The sequence below is a fragment of the Megalopta genalis genome, chromosome 2 (genome assembly GCF_051020955.1).
Source record: "Megalopta genalis isolate 19385.01 chromosome 2, iyMegGena1_principal, whole genome shotgun sequence".
Taxonomy (NCBI): Eukaryota; Metazoa; Arthropoda; class Insecta; order Hymenoptera; family Halictidae; genus Megalopta; species Megalopta genalis.
This window is the reverse complement of record NC_135014.1, coordinates 31,555,655-31,577,916: the sequence shown is the minus strand read 5'-3', so window position 1 is coordinate 31,577,916 and position 22,262 is coordinate 31,555,655. Positions and strand designations below refer to the sequence as shown.

The 22,262-nt window shown below is 43.0% G+C and overlaps 1 protein-coding gene across 5 annotated transcripts in view; it reads left to right on the top strand.

The window, feature by feature from the left end:
- The window catches only part of vari (MAGUK p55 subfamily member vari), a 38,828-nt gene that overhangs the window by 14,366 nt on the left and 2,200 nt on the right, over positions 1 to 22,262 (top strand). For 2 of the 5 annotated variants that reach the window (XM_033478641.2, XM_033478639.2), the window contains exons 3-7: positions 12,547 to 12,843; positions 14,891 to 15,127; positions 16,850 to 17,324; positions 18,719 to 19,053; positions 21,618 to 21,692. In XM_033478641.2, the coding sequence (XP_033334532.1) occupies positions 12,547 to 12,843; positions 14,891 to 15,127; positions 16,850 to 17,324; positions 18,719 to 19,053; positions 21,618 to 21,692 (1,419 nt within the window). Of the gene's footprint in view, positions 1 to 1,922; positions 2,070 to 5,268; positions 5,536 to 12,546; positions 12,844 to 14,890; positions 15,128 to 16,849; positions 17,325 to 18,718; positions 19,054 to 21,617; positions 21,693 to 22,262 lie in introns of those variants that run through there. The other 3 variants (XM_076519166.1, XM_076519165.1, XM_076519164.1) reach the window with 3 other exon arrangements.

The following is a 22,262-nucleotide window of genomic DNA, read 5'->3' as shown; positions in this document are numbered from 1 at the left end:
ATTCATTTTTCTCTTCGATCGTTGAATTCGTTGCAATGAATCAGTATTTCGTGGGTTAATTTTTATCTGTGCTCGTTGAACTTATTGCAATGAATCGAGAGTTGGTAGGTTGAATTTTGGTCGTTGTTCATTTTTCATTTGTCGCAATGAATCGGGATTTAACCAGAAGAATAAGGATTTAAGGATTTAAAGATTTCAGGATTTAAGGATTTAATCAAATTAATATTAATTTTTTATAGGTTATCTTTTAGCGTAAAAAGACCGTAAATTCATCGAAATGGTACATGTTCGATGGTTATCTTAAATTCATTGAGCAGATTTACGTTCGACGTACGCCTGAAATTTATTGAGAAGGTACTCGTCCTCCGTTAATCGAATATTAATTAAAGGGGTGCGAGTTGTGTTTTCGATTGTCCGTCAGTGTAGTCGCAGCTGAAGATGTAGATGTTACGCGTCGAGGTTGTTTGAGTAGCGCTTAATAGCTGCGCAGAACGTCGCTGATTGTGATTAATTAGGCGGAGAGGTCGCCGGAGTAATACGAAAATTTAGATTAATAGGGCGTTAGTGAATTACGGGGCGGAATGTGAGGAGAAACGGACTGTGATACATCGGCTGCTTAATTTCGATGGAAGATTCAATTAAAACGGTGTTGAAGACTGGCGTACGAAAATCAAATCAAAATCGATACAAAATGCAATGAACAAAATATACGTGCAGCAACGCAATAAGATAAATATATTTAACACATGCGTCCAAGTACAATAGAACATAATAAGTTAAAAAATGCATATTGCATACGAATGCGAATACAATATTGAACGTAACAAGCTAATTACATTTTACATATACATGTGTGTGCAAGTACAATAGAAAATAATAAGCTGAATACATTTTACATATATGTGTGCAAGTACAATAGAACATAATAAGCCAAATGCATATTGCATACGAATGCGAATACGATATAGAACATAATAAGCTAAATTTTACATATATGCGTGCAAGTACGATAGAACATAATAAGCTAAATGCATATTGCATACGAAAATATATTCTATATTGCAATTACAATATAGAACCTAACAAGCTAAATACATTTTCAATATATGCCTGCAAGTACGATAGAGCATAATTAGCCAACTGCATATTGCATACGCGTGCAACTACGTCTACTTAAAAAACGTGGCGTTGGAGTTGCAAAAATACATCGAATTCTCACAGAACTGTTTCGAAAAAACGGCAGCCAATAATTTTGAAGAAAATACCGAATCAACGAGTGTACGATGCAACTTGAAGATTTCTGGGATCGATAAAAAAAGTCGTCCAAAAAGAACTGCAAAGGTGAAAACCGGTGCCTCGAGGTAAACACCTGCACGAAATATTAAGAAGCCCGTACGTTTCGTATCCGGCGGAAGAGAACAAGGATCGATGGCGTTCTCCAGGATCCTCGCCGGCAAGCTTTCGGTCACGATACCTCGAGCGGAATCCTGATTCTTCAGGAATCTCTTCTCTCTCTTCGGAGAGACGCTTTCTGCGCGACGAGGAATCGTCCGCGCTGAATCACGCGGGTCGACCGGAAGTCGAGGTTAGGTCTGGGTTAGGCTCGTGAATAATCCGGCGCTCTTGATTGGCAAATCGTTGCCGGGACTCCTCTGATATCCTCGGCAATTGGTTCTGACCTCGGAGAACTCCGGCAATTGTCCAGGGGCCGGAGGCGGCGCGGCGCGGCGGCGGCGGAGTCGTCGGCGTCTCCTCGAGCGGAGTCATCGTTCGTCGCGCTCGCCTCGCCTCGCCTCGCCTCGCTCGCTCGCTGAAATCGCGAGGCGTGTTGCGTGTACTCGCGTGTACACCGCGCCGATGTAATTCCAACCGGCTTTGTAATCGCGAGAGGGAACGGGGAAACAGCGCGTGTACGACATCCACGCGCGTGTAAGTGACAGTGACGTATCGAGGCGCCGAGTTCGCCACGTGCTGTCTGAGGGCTGCATTTTCGTGCGGAGGAAACGTTAAGCCGACCCGGACGAGGTCCGAGCTCTTCAAAGGTGGCAACCTGGCGCTCGATCGTTCAGGTGAAAATTGTTTTTTCTTCTGATCAGAACTTTTGAAATTTTTGTTTCGACGAGTTCGCTGCTGGTAGATTTTATTTTTTGGAGAAGATCGTATATTTTATCGTATATTTTACTTTGGAAATATTTCTTAGTCTGGAATTTGGAATTGGTTGGAATTGTTGCACTTAGGGGTGGATTTGAAAAAGATCTGAAAAATGCGATTAGAATTCTTTAGATTTTTTATTCGGCCATTCTGCGGCGATATGGATTAATAATAATGGTAAATTTGCTGCTGAAATATTTTTCAACGTTTGGAGCATTGGTTGAAACTAGATTTATTGCTTTTAGGGGGTGAGTCTGATACGCATCTGCTGGAGGATATATAATTAATTATTTTCATTTAATAGTTAATTTTATCAATTTATTGTTATTATCATTATGATATTCTTAATTCATTTTTATTATTATTTTACTCTTATTAATTCATTTCTATTACTATTTTAATCTTATCAATCCATTATTATTATTTTAATCTTATTAATTCGTTTTTATTATTATTTTAATCTTATTAATTCGTTTTTATTATTATTTTAATCTTATTCATTCATTTTTATTATTATTTTAATCTTATTAATTCGTTTTTATTATTATTTTAATCTTATTAATTCGTTTTTATTATTATTTTAATCTTATTAATTCGTTTTTATTATTATTTTAATCTTATCAATTCATTTTTATTGCTATTTTAATTATTTCGAACGTTCATCTCAATCTACACTTTATCACGACCATCGTTCGGACGATTTCAATTAACGCAACGTCTTCCGAGTCAAGAATGACTTACAGCCTCTAGAAATTTTCATTGAACCAAGGTTCACGAGCCGGCCGACACCGATAGTCGTCTTGAACGTTAGAGCCATACGATCCCGTTGTATCATGTAACGGATTATCGAGTGTCTCGAGAAGGGTCTACTCGTGTCACAAGATCGATAAACGGATCGGTGTCGATGACTGGAGACCACGTTTTTCCTCCTCGCTATTATATCCGTCATCTTTCACCCGGTGGCAAAACTTCGCTGCATCATCGGCGAACGACCGACGTGAGACGTGAACACGCTCGCGAGAATCAGTTTCGTAGGAACAGAGCCGCGGGAAATACCTTCTGGAACACGGCGAAAAGAAAGTCGCCTGGTTGGCAATCGGCGTGCACAACATTTTCATCCAGGAATGACGAACCTGATCGGAATGTTTAAGTACTAGGCCAGCCCCTCCCCGCCGCCCTTCGGATTGATACACAGGATATTTAACATTCCTTGCAACGAAGGCACGCTCCTCGTGCTTGCACGTTTCACAACGTCTGCGAACTATGCGAACTTCTTTGTTACACGAGGTGCGACGAAACAGTCGCGACAACGTCTATTAAACACTTCAAATGTTAGGGTTATTAATCGCGTGGCCTGTTTGGAGCATTTCCAAATTTATGATAGTCGCGGCGGCGCTGAATTTTTCGCAGTACAGCACGTCCCGGAAACGGGGTTCGATATTTTCGGTTTTCATGGTGTTAACCTCGAGTGTGCAGGATGTCAGGACAAGGGGAGAACATTAAACATCTGCTGTACTTAAGCGTCGGGTTGTTCGACTTTGTACAGGTTGCTAGAAACTGGAAAATACTAATCGTCTACAGCCATGAATTAATATGAAGGGAATTCTCACACGTAGTGTGAGAAATTGGTAATATAAATCTTGAGAAATTGGTAATTTGATCCACGGTCACGACGATCTGCGGAAATCCAGAGCAAACCAGATTATCTGATACTACAGGTCGCTCCAGATAGATTAGTATTCAGAAAGAACTATCATTTTTGGAATGATAACATTTTAACTAATTCAGTACACAATTATAGTCACTAGACAATGGATTTCATACATTTTCGAGAAAATGGGTAATTTAAATAGGAAACAGTGAGAAAATATTTCAAGAATTTAGGAATATCATCGCATCATTTTCGACTCACTAAAATAATTAAAGAAAGGAATATCTGATCACGAGCCTAAAACGCAGAGGCAGATTTAGTTATAGGTCAGATAAGCTAAATAAGCTAAATAAGCTAAATAAGACTAGGCGATTTTTGAGAAAAATTCCGCCTTAGGTTTCTCTATACACAGTAAAAAATCTTACGACCTTTTAAGTCAACTAATTATTACTAATTGAAAAAAAAGTATTAATTATTCCCTATAGAAATATTATATTACATTTCAACGGGACTAATTATTCGGTGGAGATCGTTACTTTATTAGAACGCAACAAAATTCAAATAATATTTTCATAAAAATAATATTATTATATAATAATCTAAGGAAATTATGTATAATAATATTATTATATAATATTATTATATAAGGGCAAAATCTAGTATTTTAAATAGTATAAAACCTAGTATAGTATTATAAATGCTTATATATATATCACACACCACCTTTCTCTTTATGTTTCCTTTTCATTGCGGCAAAAATACGTTAGCCTACGGCGACGAAAACCTAAATCCGTCTCTGCTGAAAGCAAAACGTCTGACCTCGTACAGATTTCTATAAAAACCAAGTCCATCTTCTCCAAAAATTACAAACCAATTTCCAAAGACTAAAAATAATCTGCTACATTCCAGAACCAACAAACATCCTTATAAAATAAATTCGCTTTCCCAAAAAAAACCAACAATCGAATTCCGAAGAGATCTTTAGAGAACGAATTTCAAAGGTTCTCCATCAGAAATCTCCTTATCCATCGCAGGCCAAAATTCCCTATACAGACTCAACGAAACGGTAAATTCCCAGCCAACGAAACCATTCTAATTTCTCTACGACAGCGTTACAATCTGCAACCAAGAACCCCAACCCGAGAAAACCAACGTCTCGTCTCGCATCAGGACCTTAGATTCGCATCGAGAAAAATCAGAAAAAAAATCCAGAGTCCCGCTGATCAAACCCCGCACCCACCGCCACGAACTCTCCACGTGTCCCGAAATCGGGCCACGTTTGCACACGAGGTCGCCGGGTTCCGCGGGTGCTGGTCGAGAGAGCAGCGTGTAGACGGCCCTGCGCGCAACGTAGCGGAGTTGTTGCATACCATCCGAAGAAGGGCCCCCACCTGTTTCACATCGGCAAGCTGAACGAACGAACGGGCTGGCTGGCGGCGGTAGGTGGGGGTGAAAGAAACGTCAGTAGGCGCGGCAGTTTTCTGACGCCGCTTACCTAAGCAGCAACAGAGAGCCTGGGTTCCGCGTCCAACGGCGATAGAGAGCCAGCCCTTCGTGCGTTTACCCCGTGAACCCCGTGTGTGTGCACGCCGACGGCCCTGGCCTGATCGATAATACTAAACCGAACCCGGCCCGTGGCGTACGCTCCGCCGAACCGCAGTCGTTCCAGCACGTTCTCCAAACGGGAGCGTCCTACCTGAGAGAGGCGGGCGACCTCTGGCTTCTCCAGCAAAGTGAGTCTCGAGACCCATGATCCCGCGACCCCGCGATCCGGGGAATCAATCTCGATCCCTGGGCCGAGTCACGGATCGTTCGCGTTCCTGGCTCCGCGCGTCGCATACCTACACGAGAGCCAGGGAAAGTCGGCGATCCTAGAAGCCGATTAGCAGCAACCTGGTGCCTTGATCTCCTGGTCCCGGGTCGACGAAACTCGTCCGGCCAGTTTCTTAGATCTCCTAGCCCGGGGTCGCTCTTCTTCCAGAAGAGAAAGCGCTCGGATCTTCGATCCGCAAGGTCTGCTGAACTGTGAGAACGTCGCAGTGGTTTCGTCCTCGAGTCGCCGCGGTTTCTAGAGCCGCCGGGAAAAGGCCGCCGTAGATGGTTAGGGTACAGTGTCTGTCGTCTCTATGCGCGTCCGGAGTCGGCGTGGTACCGAGGTGTGTCTGTAAACAACCTGTGCTGCATCGTGTTTTCACGTTCAGTGAAAACTCTCTTTCAAGAAAAGTCTCTTTCGCGTGCGAATTCTTTCACGCGTCGGCCATCGATTCACTTCGCAGCGATTTTAAGCAGAAGTCGTTTTCATCGTGTCGATTGTCGGAGACTGCATTGCAGGGTCGAATTGCACAACGACGTTGTCCCTTTGGAGTACATGGTTTCTTCGGGAAGCCTTGCGCGAGCGGATACCGTCGCGACTTCCTGCAAAAGTGCTGAAAGTGTTGCCAGCCGATTCAGATTCCATTGATTCCGTTTACGGTTCTCGTTCCAACTTGTTCTTGTATCTTTATACGATATATACAGTTATGTCTTTCCAATTGACGCTCAGATTGTCCACAAAAATGGACAATTTGGAAATAGGAGATACGATTATTCGATGCGTTGACGCGGTGTTCACGACGACGTTGTCCCTTTGGAGACTTCCTATAAAAGCGCCAAAAGTGTTGCCAGCCGCCTTCCGATTCGGATTCCACTGGTTCCATTTACGATTCTCGTTCCAACTTGTTCTTGTATCTTTATACGCTATATACAGTAATGTCTCTCCAATTGACGCTCAGATTGTCCACAAAAATGTACAATTTGGAAATAGGAGATACGATCATTCGAGCTTCGCAGTTCACTTTCATAGTTACGATTTATCAACAACTATAACAACGAGCTCTGCAAGACTCGATCAATCGTGTCTCCACTTCCCAAATTGTCCATATCTATGCAGAATCCGAGCGTCAGTTAGGGAGACATTACTGTACATATATATTAGTCTCTAAATAGACATTAGACGCTTTCGTCGAACGCGAAAGTCCGATCGTGCAACGGTTCTCTGGAACGCGCCGCCGCCAGCGAAGTTCGCCGCCGAACGAACCCGACTTGGTACCTCGTCTTATTCGGCAGAGGCTACTTTCTAAACGCACCTCGACCCATCCGCGCTCCTCGCAACGTGTAATCCATAGAGTCGGTTTCTGCAGAAAGGAAAACCGCTCTCCTCGGCTTCGTCAAGATCTAACCGGACCGCGGCATGCAAAAGAGATGAGCATCGAGCGAGCGGTCGGTTTCCGCGAGCACGGTTTTCGTAATTGGAAGTCGGAGGGTGCCTCGAGAGAGATGGTCGTCGTGTTTCCAGCTGTCCTTGAGGCCCCTCGGAGAAAGGTTTAACCGTACTCGACGTCGCTTTAACCGTACTCGCGGCGCGAAACGCGGTCGCCGCGTCGGCTCTTCTCGGATCGTCGAGGCTCGCGGACGGGAAAATCGCGATAGGCCCATCGATCGGATTATTTTCTTGTTCCGTCTGCTCGTGAATCCAGGAGGCTGACTGTTTTTCCCGCGGGCTCGCCGCGCATCACGGATTTATTGATCTCGGCGCGCCGGCCACCGTCGGACAAACCGTGCGGTGGCCTCCGGATGACAGCGCTGACGAAACGGTACTCGTTATTGACACAGGCGACGAGCAAGCCGGCTCGCACCGCACTTTTGTTCGATTGTTGCTGTCTCTTCGCCGGAGGTCCGCGCGGTCTTTTATTTTTTCAGGGACGTCACAGAACAACGGCGGAGTTCATTATATAGGCTTGCTGGGTCCGCTGAGCACCGGCCCGCCCCGGCCCGCCCCGCCGTCGTTGTTCCCGCCGCGACAAATGTGGCGTAATTAATGGCCGGAATGATAACCGTCTTGCGACATATGGAGAAATACCTGCGACCGAGCGTTCCACCGTTCTCACAATATCGTGCCGGGCTGTGTTTGCTCGATGGAATGACCGACGGTTGTTCGCCGTTCCGTTTGTACGACGATGACGGCCCTCCGGAAAAATTCGTGCTAGAGAAAGCCGCGCTTCCGATCGGCTCGACGAGGATGTCGCTAACGAGAGGCTCGTTCTGTTATTAGCACTTCGATCTCTGGTATTTATAGTGCCTCGATGCGAGCATTTTTCGACGACGCGCGCGGATACTCGTTCCGCGGCGATTGCGGCATTAAATCTCGCGGCACGTTTGCATTTGCATTTGCATCGTGTACGCCGCAATATCGCACGATCGCTGTTTCGCGTTAGAGAGAATTTCGAATTTTAACGTAGGAGCAGCTCGAATTTAATAACAATCGATACGCGCGATATTTGTCACCGGCGAACGCCGCGTTGTTTCGCCGTTGAAAAAAGCAGCTCGAAACGAACGGCGGACAAATTTCGCGTCGACGATAACGCGCCGCGTCGTCCGATTTGATTCGACACCGAAAGCGATATCGGCATTCTTTAAAGCGATCGTAAATCAATCGCCGCGTGTTTGCGCATTTATGCGACCTGCATCCGCATAAATCAACGTTCCCTCGCGGTCTGTTCTAACAAACTTCGCCGTCGCTTCCAGCTCATTCTTCCAAACAAAGAATCCTCCGTTACAGCGAAACAAATTTCGTTCGCCGGCCCGTCCAGCGAAAATAGCGCGGCCGGATCCAACTAGCCGGTGTTATAAAAATCGGGCCGGAAACAAGTGGCGAACGTAAACGCCGCGAAAAATAATCGCTCGATGCTCATCGCGCGCGCGCGCATACTTAATCCCTATAAATCAACATCTGTTTTCCTCCGCGTTCAAGGAAAACATACCGCGATACGAGTTCTTTGATGCCGCCTGTCCGCCGCTGATTTACGAGGATCCGCGGAGGATCCGCGCGCGTTTGATCGTTGCCTCAGGAGGGCCGCCGATTCTCCGCGGCGGTCTGTCCGCACGCGACCACCGCCGCATCCCCGTCAACCGTAATCGCAATGAGCCACGGGCTCGTGAAAATAGCTCGTCCATCTGCGGTGCACATGCATCGGAGTCGGAATAATTCGATGATGATTCATCGCGGTCGCCGCGGGCGATCGTTCGACGCGGCTTCTTCGGCCGATCTCCGTGCCGCGATAGGCTTTTCGTCGACTATACGGGAAATTTCACGGTGTTTCGCAAGCGGCGCGTCTTCCCGCAGAGTGATTCAATCGGTTCGGAGATATGTATTGGGTTGGGGAATAAGTTCGTAGCGTTTTTATTATCAAGCAATTTAAGTGCAATTTTCTTTGTTGTTTCCGAATTTTTCGGCAAATCCCATTGAACGAAGATGATTGAGAATCGTTTTACGATCGCAGTTCATTTTTTCGGCCAATTCACGACTCGTTCGGTGATCGTCCTCCTTCGAAAGTGCTTTGAGACGCTCTTCGTCGAATAAAAAGTCTTCCGCTGCGGGGCGTGTCGTCGATGTCGAAATCGCCATTTTTGAACTTCGCAAACCATTTTTGTGCTGTAGACTCGCCTATGAAACCTTCTCCGTATACGTTGCGAATGTCCCGGGCTGCTTCAGCAGCTTTTTGGCCTCGATGAAAAGCGAAGAAGAGAAGCTGTCGAAAATGTTGCTTTTTACCTTCTGGATATTCCATTTCTAAGCCTCGATAGTAATAAAAAGTTAAATCACTCGAAAAGACGATTAGCACAGTTTTGTAGAGCAGAAAGAGCTCTGTCGAACGAATATTATACACTTTGTCAAACAGCAAAAAATCGTTGTGAAATAGAAGAAAATATAAGAACGCTACGAACTTATTCCCCAACCAAATAATTCGTTCGGTGAACGAATTACACGCAGAAGACCTTCGGATTCCGTGAAATTTATTGCTCCGTTATTCTCGCGGTGATCAGTCATGCAGCTATTTCGCTGCAGACGAATGCGAGTCATTCATCAGCCGAGGGATAAATTTGCGAAGTATTTGTTTCCTTGGACGAATCCTTCGGGTTTTAAGATCCTCGAAATCGGCGCGAACCGTTCTATAGGTTTCTTTGCTCGGATTTAGAATCGTGTAAGAAATTGGACGATCTTCTTGGACGATTCGAGTGCTCGGAATATTTTTAACGAAGTCGGATTATGAAATTTAATGCTCCGTTGTTATCGTGTCTATTGAACAGTGACGCAGGTATTTGCTGCAGGAGATTCTCCCATTCATCATCGAGAGAATATTCGGATTTATTTTCTCAGCGAATTTCGGCTCGTGGGATCCTCGAATTAGCTCGTGCTCGGTTTCAAATTGTTTTCAGAAAGGGGCCCAAATTAGTGGTACTAGTATATTCTAAATATTTCGCTTTTTAGGTTCGATCAAAAATTCTGAAGCGTTGCAGCCGCGTCGTGAATTTCAATCTAACCCGGAAAACCGGGAAATTTGTTTTCCGAACGATCGGCCTATCGGTTCGTTGATTGGGTAATAAATTTCGCCGAGACAGTTTTTCGCAGCAAGACTGCTCGAGCCGCGTTCACCATCGGCTGGCTCAGGTAATAAGCGTTCTCGAAGGTGGCTCTGAAACGCTGAGAACCGACCCACTTTCGTAATTACTCGTTCATTGTTGCGGCGATGTATTGGCTGGTTCAGCGTGGCGTACACCAGGCCTTACGTGACCGACGCTAATCGAATCAAACCTCGTTGACGCCGGGTCATCGTTGCACAATGACGGATCGACAACGGTGGGTGGCGGATCGAAAGAAATCCTTGCTTCGGATTCGCCAAAACGCGTCTTCATTAACATACTCGTGTTCTTCGGGCTTCAGAGCAGAAGACTCGCAACAATCGCAAACACGAAAAGCGCGAAACTGTTCGGGATTTCGGGACGATCGCGTCGTTAGCGTATAGGTGCGCTTGATTTACTTGGTTATCATCGTTTGAGTGCACTTTGTTCGCTTTTGGGTCCACGTTTCGACGTAAATTTTGGAATGAGGACACAGTATTCGCACTTCCAGACACAAAAATGACGGAGGTCGTGCTACAAGTTTTCAGTTTAGGCTTTTGACTATAGTTGATTACAGAATTTTCAATGCTGAAACTTTTTGAAACATTGCTGTTCATTGTTTTAACAAATGCAGCAGGCAAAACTGCTGCTTGTTTAATTTTTATAGCTGCCTCGGCATTTAAAAATTGATGAATAAACGTTAAAATCATCATTGAAGCATTTTTGGTGACTGTTTCAAAAACTTTCAGAAAAAGAATTATTTCTTGTTCGATGTCCACGATTGTCCTGTTATTAAAAAATTGACGAATCAAAGTTTCGATGAGAATCATCTTAAATCATTCATTGGCGAGTGTTTTTAAAGCTTCGACAGATCAAATTTCTTTCCGTCTAATTTTTCACTGCCCTTTCGTTCAGAGGAGGAACGAAAATGTTGCGAACGAAATCGTTCTCAATGATTTTTCCGTCACTCCCATGGACCGGAGTTTGAGCGCGACAACATGGCGGTCGATCGAAGGAATCGTCGATCCGCCAGCACGCGGTTCGTTCAGTTTCTCCGTAGCCGCGCGGGGAGGACAAAGAGCAGCCATGGCTCCTCGTACGGTGAATTTAATGCGGAAACCCGTTTCGACTTTCACAACTGGCAGCAGCTCAAAGCCGCTCACTGTTTGTGGGTTCGACGAACACCGTAGAACGGGCCGCAGAGAACTCCGTGCAGAGCGTTGCACAAACCTAGGAATTTCTCTCCCTGTTTGATCTGGTCACTGACACGAAATTTTCAGTTCCCTTCCGCGCCGTTGACTCTCGCTCTTTCTTAGAAGGCTCGAACGAAACGTCGAGCAAGAGCTGGACACGTCGGAGAATTTTTTTATCGAAAATTATCACTGAGATTACGATGTTACTATTACATCACTGCAACATTTAATTGTTACACTGTTATATTATTATTCTATTACACTGTTACATTGTTACATTGTTACACTGTTGCACTGTTACATTATTAAACTGTTATACTGTTACACATACAAGCTGTTATGTTAACAAATGGAACTCGAGGAAATCGTGTTACTTGATACTAATTAATTATATGTATATTACATATATATAATTAATAACTATATTGATACTAAGGCACGTTCTGGAAGCTCATAAAATTTTTTACGCTTCGGGTCCCACGAAATCGTTTCAAAGGAAAGTCACGTGCTCCAGGCAGGCCAATCAAAATTATACAAGATAATTGCACTGAAAACTCCAAATATAGTTCGATATAAAGTTGCATCATTTTCACAATGTCAATATCAAAGTAGATTTTCGCATCACATCAACTTTAGAACGCTTAAATTAGCACAATTTAAGTCTCTCATAAAGTTCCAAATTAGAATCACATACTTTCGGTCAGTATAAAAATGATCAATAAAATCTGCTTCGTCTTACATCATACTGAAAATTTACAAACACGATTTTGAAGAATTCTTTTGCAAAGAAAATCGACAAGAAGCATGACGACGAAAGCACAAGTCCAAAACTTTGATTTTACCGAACGAATTACAAACTATCGAGAAATTATCGCTCTGGTAATTTATCATTTAACATCATTATCGAGTATTTAACACCAGAGTCCAGCGAAAAAATATCGGAGTCGTGGTCCCAGCGTCTATAGAGTCGATGAGATTTTTTCGAAGCGATTAACATCGGGGACTCTAGAAAGCTGGCCGACGGAGGCCTAGGCATTTCTCGGAGGAAGCCCCGAGCGAAAACCAGTTTTCGGAGGATCACCTCGTATCACCAGGGCGCCGTGACTGTTTCAGGTCCAGGAGCGATTGGAGGATCCTCCTCTCCACGTGAAACCGGTATGCTCGTCCGTCTGTGACATCGTCGACGAGGTCTGCCACGCGCTCCGCGCCTCCAGGGACGAGAACGCGCGGGAACTTACGCGGCTGCTGCGAAGCTCCCACCTGAAAGCTCTTCTGGAGACGCACGACGCGGTCGTCGAGAGCAAACGAGCACCTGCGAAGCCGCAACCATTGCCGCCGACGATGCCCACCAACGAGAGGACAGAGGCTGTGAGGATGGTTGGCCTTAGACGGCAGCCCGACGAACCTCTGGTAAGCTCTCTTCGAGTTCGTCTGCTCTGTTTAGTATTTTAGATCGCGACCTTGCGATTTGAATTGACTGCAGGCGTGTCTGTTGCTTTAGCGACAGGTGAAAATTAACAACGACAGGTGTTTAAGCAGCTAGAGATCAAGTTAGAATCGAGCGACGACGAGTATACTCGTCAAACACAGAGTAAGCGTCGATGTTGAAGTATTGGATGAGAAAGACGATTTTATTTTATAAAATTAACAATTTTATTAGTGATATTTAATTATTCTCTTAATATTAATATGTAATATATACATAATGAACAGTCTAATCTGATTTTTATAATAATGTATTCTATATCTATATTTATATTTTTATAACTTTTTATTCTATTTTTATTCACTATATTTTATTTTGTTATATATTTTATTATTGACTATATTTTATTTTATTTTAGTCATATTTACTATAACTATTTATATTTTTATATCTATATCTATATTTTTATAACAAAATATCCTAAACATCTTGAAATTTCAGAATATGTTTTTATTTTCACTAAAATTACGATTTAAATAAACACAGAATACAGCAAATTCTCCCTAATTGACGCTCAGCTTCGAAACGAAAGTAGACAGTTTGAGAAGAGGAGACACGATTATCCGAGGCTCGCGGCTCGATTTTATAGTTACCGATTGTCAACAACTACGAAAACGAATCGCGAGACTCGAACGATCGTATCTCCTTTTCCCAAATTGTCCATTTTTGTGGACAATCTAAGCGTCAATTAGAGAGACATTACCACTTCTCCATGACGAGTATACACGTCGACACACGGCTAACTGGTTAACGAATGACGACACCATTGTTCATACGATTTTAAATTGTAGTTAAAACATGCTTTCATTTTAATTACTCGTTCTAGAGCTCAAAGCTTGCACTTCTTCGCGGATCGTTGAAATTTAAACGGAAGCGAAAAGAAGGTCCGAGTTCCCGTAATTTTACTTTCCCTACAATGCAAACTGCTTTTCATGCGACGCTTCAATTAGATCCTTCAACTGCCGCTAAACATACGTACACTCCGGTAGAAATCATTTGTTCCGACACAAGCGTGGCAATTTGTTAGCAAGATTGCGCCCATAGCGGTGGCACCCACAGTCCGATCTCCGAGCCGTAGAACCGCGAGCAAGGATTGGAAAATCGTTTCTTCGAACGTTTTTGCCACGCGAAATCCTCCCACGTGTTCGCGCAGCCCCGCCATTTGTTTCCCGGCCGGTGGCAAATGAAGAAAGTGGAGGACGCGTTCGGCAATTAACAAAGAAGCCGTTGTTCGCGCGGACTTTCTCAGCCGCGCGCGGCCACTTCTGGGGCTGTTTACCATTCCGTCACGTGAGAGAATTCCCATTCAGAATCGTACTCGATCGCGCGAAGAAAAGACGGAAATGACAGTACTGCGGCATACTACTTGCCTCAGCACGTAAATACGTTCGTTTATTATCGTCGCTGTGCGGTGCCACGTGCTCGACACGGACGACTTCCATGCGTTCCAGACCCTCGGCCGACTCTGACAGCTTCGTTTGATGGCGGAAAAGAGACGGTAGAATCGTAGATGGAGATCGTAAAAAGATATTAGAAGACCCGGATGACCTCTATGTGCAGCTTCCACTCGTCGGAAACGATGCACCTCTCAAATATTGCACCGATCTCGCAATCTTCGGGGGATTTCGAAATTCTTCAACTTGAAACGTTAACGCAAAAGCTGCCATTTTTCATAGAAAATTACTGAATACACTCCTTAATCACAGCATACATTTGATTAAAACTGTCGGAATGTGCAAAGAAACATTCGATAGATTGAATGTCAAAAGTTGAGAATTTCTTCAGTAAACACATTAGCATCAAATGCTATTATCTGCTTTTTAGAGAGACAAATGTTGACTGTTTCATCTTCAAGGGGGAGTTCCTCACTTTTACCAAAACTGGAGATTGTGTGAAGAAGAGTATAGACGCGTTTAGCACAGGCAATCTTCGTCAGGACGCGTTTGTTGACTCGTGTCTGCGTTTTCGTAGGGTCTGACGGTGCAGGTCGACGAGTCCGGCAACCTGATAATTGCCAGGATCCTGGGCGGCAGCACGGCAGCCAGGCAAGGACTCCTCAGGACCGGCGAAGTGATCCTCGAGGTGAACGGAAAGGATGTCCGCAACCCTGAGGAGCTTCAAGAAGCCATTCACGAGGCGAAGGAGAACCTCACGCTGAAGCTGGCGCCCGGAATAGCGAGCGATGGCAACCGGCCTGTCAAATCGACGGTGAGTGAATTTATTTTATTTCATATTCATTATTTATTTGTATTTTATTTCAGTCATTTTCGAATTGCTAGGCCGACTAGAAGCCGATCGGTGCAAGTCCATTAACCTTAAAATTCAGGAAAATAAGGATTTCGCGAATCGGCTGAGAAGAAAAGACAACAATGCCACTAATAACGCAAAGCACAATTTTTATTACAAGATGCCATATAAATAATTGTAACCAGAAGAGAAACGAAAGAAAACTGTCGGCGCTTTTTTTAGAAAAGGCAGCTCCCTGCGAACAATATCGTTCATTCATTTCGTGGTCGATGTAAGTGCTGCTGTCCAACGTTTATTTATAAAGACGTCGGCTATATTGATTTATCGATCGAATGATCGCACGATAGAGATGTGTTCGCAGCGATCGTAACTCATTTTCAAAGAAAAGTGGTCTCGCACTGATTGGCTTTCGAATCGTCCGTGTAAACTATAACACGAGCTGGAACTTCTATTTTCCGCCGACATTTTCTTCTCAATTTCATGGAATCAGCGGTGCATTCAATCTTGCTGAACGCGCCATTGTGTCCAGAAGTCTGTTGCAGCGGAAAGCTAGAGTTTCGTTTTGTCGGGGAACGTTTTATGATTCTGTTCTGGCAATAATATTTCGCGCCGCATACTTGGAACGACCGGATAAATCGCGCAAAGATCGAATCTAATCGGCTCGCGCCGACTTTCCCGCGGTCGATATTTTAAGTGACCGCCGCTGGCTGATGGAGGTCCATGATAAACGATGATCGTAGGCGGTTTATGACGGCGTAAACGTCCGCTAGAAAAACTGTGTACGGTTTCGCACGTTTACATCGCAGTCGCGAAAGTGCCGATTTAACGGAACCGCGCGACGCCTTTGCCACCGATTTTTCACCGTCGGCCACGTTCGCGACGACGATCGGACGAAGTTTCATAAACATGTACCGCGATCTCGAGCTTTTACTGCTTTAAGTTCATGTTCATCGTCGCGAGATTTGTTTCCGTTGAAAACAGGAATTAAAGCGTCAGTTTTGGTTGATAGAAACCTCTAAAACTAATATACGTATATGGTTTTCTTCTATGTGTGGGTCGTCATACTGTGCGGCGACCCGGGCCCTTAAATCGTTTCACTGAATACGATTGCTTTCTTTACAGATCGAAGTAAAATTCTGTTCTTCCGTAAATATAATGTTCGAACGTTAAAATGTAAGACGCAGACAAATGAGTTGAAATAAATACAAATCTTTCCTTAAACAAACGATTATAAGCAAAAAAGTTTGTGTCATTGTGACCACGAAGAAAATAGTACAAGAGATACAGCTATCAATAATTTTCTCAAAATCGAATATCCATAATTCGTATACTTTTTGGATCGCAAAAATTGTCTAAATTAATTCCGAGGATCGCAAATTAGATGAAATGATTTCCTCTCTTTTAATGATTCTAGAAAGATGATAATATTTTACCTATCCATTTTAACCAGTTAGTTGTTTTTTACGAGCATATACTTTGATATTCTTGATTAAATTATATATTTCTTAAAATACTGTTCTATTTAAACGAAATATAAAGAAAATAATACATGCACAGTATAATTGCAATAATTTACAGTTCTCAAAGAGATTGCAATAAATAATTAATAATTCTAATAAATAATTCTAATTAATAATTCTAACAATTCTAACATTCTAAAGTGAAATTTCCGAATGGTTTCAGTGTTACATGCGAGCACTCTTCGACTACGACCCTGCCGAGGACACGCTGTTGCCTTGCAGAGAGATCGGGCTGCCCTTCCAGAAGGGCGACGTGTTGCAGATCGTCGACCAAGCGGATCCAAACTGGTGGCAAGCTAGACGAGTCGAGGGAGAGGGTCTCGGTCCGCCGGGTCTCGTCCCGTCCCTGGAGCTCGAAGAACGCCGGAAAGCGTTCGTTCCGCCGGAAGCCGATTTCGTCCACAAGATCAGCATCTGCGGCACCAGGATCTCCAAGAAGAAGAAGAGGAAGATGTACCAGTCGAAGTCCAACGGCGAGTTCGACGGCGCGGAGCTGCTTTTGTACGAGGAGGTCGCGAGAATGCCGCCTTTCAGGCGCAAAACGCTGGCCTTGGTCGGTCCCAGGGGCGTGGGACGCAGGACCCTGAAGAACAGGCTGATCAACAGCGATCCTGAGAAGTTCGGCACCATCGTCCCATGTAATTTTCATTCTTCGCACTAGATCCACGCTTTCGCTGCTATGCTAGGAAAGATCTTCGCGTGGCGGCTTCAATTTTCTCCTTTGCATTCCTAGTTCTGAAAAACGCCAGCATCCGCATGGAGCACGTAATGCTCAAGGTTATATTGCAGCGGTATCATGTAGAAAGTCAGATTGATTTTATTCGTCCTTCGCCGTATCTGTGTGAAAGTAAAACGAGGAGTCCGCCTCGTTCAACTGGTTATCCAGGCTTCTATGTTATTTAATAATCGTTCCGGCGATTCCACGCGTCTCCTTTTTAACTTTTACACTGCCGAGGCTCTTCCAGACTCGGCTCGACACCGCTGCGACGTTACAACCACGTAATTTTAGTTAATTTGGCTAAATCTTTTTCTTGCTTCTCCGATGTCTTCATCTTCCGAGCTACATGATACCAGCGCGAAAAACAGAGAAATCTGGAGATCGAGTTCAAGCTTAATGTAAAATTGATTTTTCAATGATTTTACCTGTATCGAGTTCCTAGTCAGCAGAAGAACGTTGTTAACACTGTGTTTTTACTGGGATTATAATTAATTGGATTTTATAGAGGAATTTTCATAATGTTGTTCCACATGATATCCTCGGACGAAATCATTAGATCATTATTAATAGAGATGGCTTGTGGAACATAATTGAAACTGCTGTTGATATTTATCAAGTAGTAAAATAAAAAATAACTTTTACTATAAATTGTAGTTTTTAAAATGTTATGAAACAGGTAGATAATGTAATAAATAGATAGTATATAATAATGTAGTAGATAATAGAGTAGATAGTAGATAATATATAATAAACAGATGTTAAGAAAGATAAAATTCAATTGATAAAGCTGCATACTTGTGTATGAATATTTTTGCCAATTGTTCTGCAAGTATAAGTAGTGCAAAATATTTGATTAAATGAAATCATTAGATCATATAATTAGAAACGGCTTATTGGAACGTAATTCAAATTGCTATTGCCAATGAAGAATTTATTAAGTATTTCCTTACTATAAATTGCAGACTCACAAAAATTATGAATAATAAACACACGTGTTAATAATGTTAAATTGATGAAGCTACATACTTTTGTACGAATATTTTTTCCAACAGTTCTGCAATTATGAGTAGAGAAAAATATTTAATTAAACAAAATCATTAGATCGTACAACTAAAAATTGCTATTGCCAATGAGGAATTTATTAAGTACTTCCTTACTATAAATTGCAGACTCTCAAAAATTAAGAACAAAAAATATACACGTGTTAATAAAATTAAATTGATAAAGCTGCACACTTTTGTACGAATATTTGTACCAATATTTCTGCCGGTATTAGAAATTAAAAGCGTTTAACATATTATTAATGTTGTTCAGACACCTCGAGGCCTCCGAGAGTCCTCGAAGAGGACGGGAAGAGCTACTGGTTCACGGATCGCGACTCGATGGAGACGGACATCAAGGAGCACCGGTACCTCGAGTACGGCGAGCACGGCGGCCATCTTTACGGGACGAAGTTGGACTCGGTGCGAGAGCTAATTAGAGCCGGAAGGATGTGCGTGTTGGATTGCAGTCCGGCCGCGTTGAAGATTCTTCATAACAGCACCGAGTTCATGCCTTACGTGATCTTCATAGCCGCGCCCGGAATGGAACAATTGAAGTGCTTGTACGACCTTGGCCGGTCGACCGGCGCGAGCAGTCGAAACTTGATGGTAACTACGATGCTTAAACCGCCTTCTTCCTCCCTTTGTATTCTCCCGTGCGGCTCCAAACGATCTCGAGAATGCGTTCACTTTACGAGAAGCGAACTTCGAGCCGATGAAGACTCGCATCGGCGAACGGTTGCGTCGAGTCGCCGCGAAAATTCGGAATTTAAGGTTTAGGAATTCACTATAGCAACGCCGAATGGTCGAAAGTCAAAACACTGTTCGCAGTGTGTTCTGGTATGTGTCAGTATCGCGTGCAAATTTTTGATGCATACTGCAGTTGGCGGTTTTTACGATGAACGGTGTCCATCGAACGATTTCACAACGAATAGACTGCGGCTCGTTTCCATACGTGAATTTATAACAATTATAATTAGAGGAACATTTCCGTCGTCGACTAAAAGATTGCTCGTTGTAAAAAGTATATAAAAATGCTGCGAAAGCTTGTCAATTTATACGTTTTCTTGGTACGTTTCAAATGTCCGTACGTGACATGAACGCAGAAAGATCCGCAGTTCGGTAATAGCGATAAACTTTATTTAACGAATAAGTCAGTGAACGCTATTTCTGACGAGCAACATTCAATAGAGTATGCACTAAAAATTTGTCTACAATACACAGCATCGTTCGTAAACATATTCCCGAAGGCGTTTCAGTTCTGCGCCACTCCGATCGCCGGTAACAAAATCCAAAAGCCGGCTTTGCCTTTCGACGATTCGACGTTACTATTTTCGGTCATCGCAAATGGAAACATCGTCTCGATGATCTGCGGTGGCCGTTTTATTTCGTGCAAGTAATCGTAGATCTCTATACATAGATTTGTGCTCGTCGTAAACGGTCGGGACCGGAGGAGGAGCGGTTTGAAAAATGGCCGCGGTGAGAACGTCGAAACGCCGGAGTGCCGAGAAATTAAAAAATAAATACCGGAGCCGCGATTAACAATAATAACCCGGCGATTCGATAAATGGAGTGCGAGGAATCGTTCGGGCCGCGCGTGAACGCTCGCTAAATATTATCGCGCCGGTCGTAATAATATTTTTGCGCCCGCGATGCAAATCGATTTCCGCGAAGGTTATATTCGCGCGGAACGATCCGGGTCCGCAAACAAATTCCTGGTAACGACGTTTTAGTGGTTCCCGGGTTCCTCGAGCCACGGCGACGGGAAAGAAACCGGGAAGAACGAAGTTCGCGAGTATCGCCCGCGCCTAAAACAAACAGGGCCATCAAAAACGTTTTACGACGCAACCACTCTCGAAACCTCTGCCTGCCGCCAGTCTGTTTGCCGTCGTTGTGTAAATGTCATTTAGTTACTGTAATCCGTATATCGCATGCACTTCCCGTTGATTGATGCGTTCGAACATCCTGCCACGGAAATCGTTGCGGACTGTTTTTCGCGAGGGTGCAGCATGCGTTTCGCTGGCACCAAAATGGCGTCCGGATTTAGACCTCGTTTCCGCTGCTGCTCGAAAATATTTCATTTCGTTCGTCGAGATCCTGAAATAGCATCAAACTAAAGGAAATTATCCTTAGGCAAATATTTTTTAATAATTATCCTTAATAATAATATTCTTATATATATATATATATATATATATATATATATATATATATTTATATATATTCCTTTAATTATTATTAAGGATAATTATTATAAATATATATATTATTATATATATTATTATATATACATATATAAGATAATATTCACTATAATAATATCCTTAACAATAATTATCCTTAATAATTATCCTTAGATGCAAATTCGTTTACGAGACAAATTTAATTTGTCGGTGGAAGATATTTTTATAGTAAAATACGATTTCGGCAGAAATTAATGAAATGCTGATCTGAAAATGTTCTTTTATTTTACACATTTTTAAACATCGTAACCGCAAACATTTATTCGGATATTATTTTTATAAATTCTACAGAGATATGGAAGTTAATTTAGTTAACTATAAAATTGTTTACCGTGAAATATCTTTGGTACAAAATTAATATTTACTAGTCTGAAAACGTTCTTTTATTTTACACATTTTTAAACATCGTAAACGCAAACATTTCTTCGGACATCATTTTTATAAATTCTACAGAGAGATGGAAATTAATTTAGTTAACCATAAAATTATTTACTGTGAAGTATCTTTGCTACAAAATTAATATTTGCTGGTTCGAACGTGTTCTTGCATTTTGAACATTTTAAAATACCGTAAATGCACAAAAGTGCATCTTTTTAGCTGCAACAGTACGGAAAAAGCTAGACGTACGAATCTTTGAATTTCTGAAATTCTTAAAAATGATGAAGCACTTTCGAGAAGCAGCGAACCGTTTCTAGCACGCTACGAACGTATCAATTATTATTATTAAACAACGATCGTTTCATTTCGAGAGACGATCCCGTGCATTGCATTCCCATAGACTTTGATCTCTGTTTTCATCTGCATTATATGACCACGTTCTTCTATTCGTTCTTTTGGCCCATTCGACCCCAGACCCCCCCACGCCCACGCCCAGTTTACGTAGCGTTCTTTATTTAATCTTTTGTATGTATTTGATGTTCGCTTCGCTAGTTTGACCGCGCGAGTTCCATCAGGTTCAGCTCGAGGAGAGCCAGGACGCTGGAGTCCCTTGCATCGTTGTACGAGGTTTGTATCAGCATGCAATCTTTTCTTCACGTAGCATCATACATGCATCGTAGTAATTCTATAGTGCATTGGTTGGTTTATCGTTTGCTAGTTTAATGCACTCTTATCGAAGAGAAAAACGGAGAGAAAAAGAGAGGGAGAGAAAAAGAGAGAGAGAGAGAAAGCTGTGGTGAGAATAGACGATTCACTTACAGCAACATTTACCTCGCGATCACAAATAATATTAGACAGAACACGCAAGAAATCGCTTTCAACACATCTCCGACATTTACATCTATTTCTCATTCAGTTCGCACAAAGTCGAGCGCAATCGATTCGATAGACACGTCGATGTTCATTTTACGATTCACGGACACTGACTCGTCACCCGGGACACGACGACAGGTAACAAAAACACGGGGTCAAAGGTACACCGGTCGCAAACCACACTCAAATCCACTGTTCATGCACTGCCATTCCGCAGAAAATAAGCACCGCTTGGAACGCTCGATTAAGTCACGAATTAAGTCACCAAATTAGAGTCACAGAGACACACTGGAGGATTTACACAAAGACCCCGTGTTCGAATCG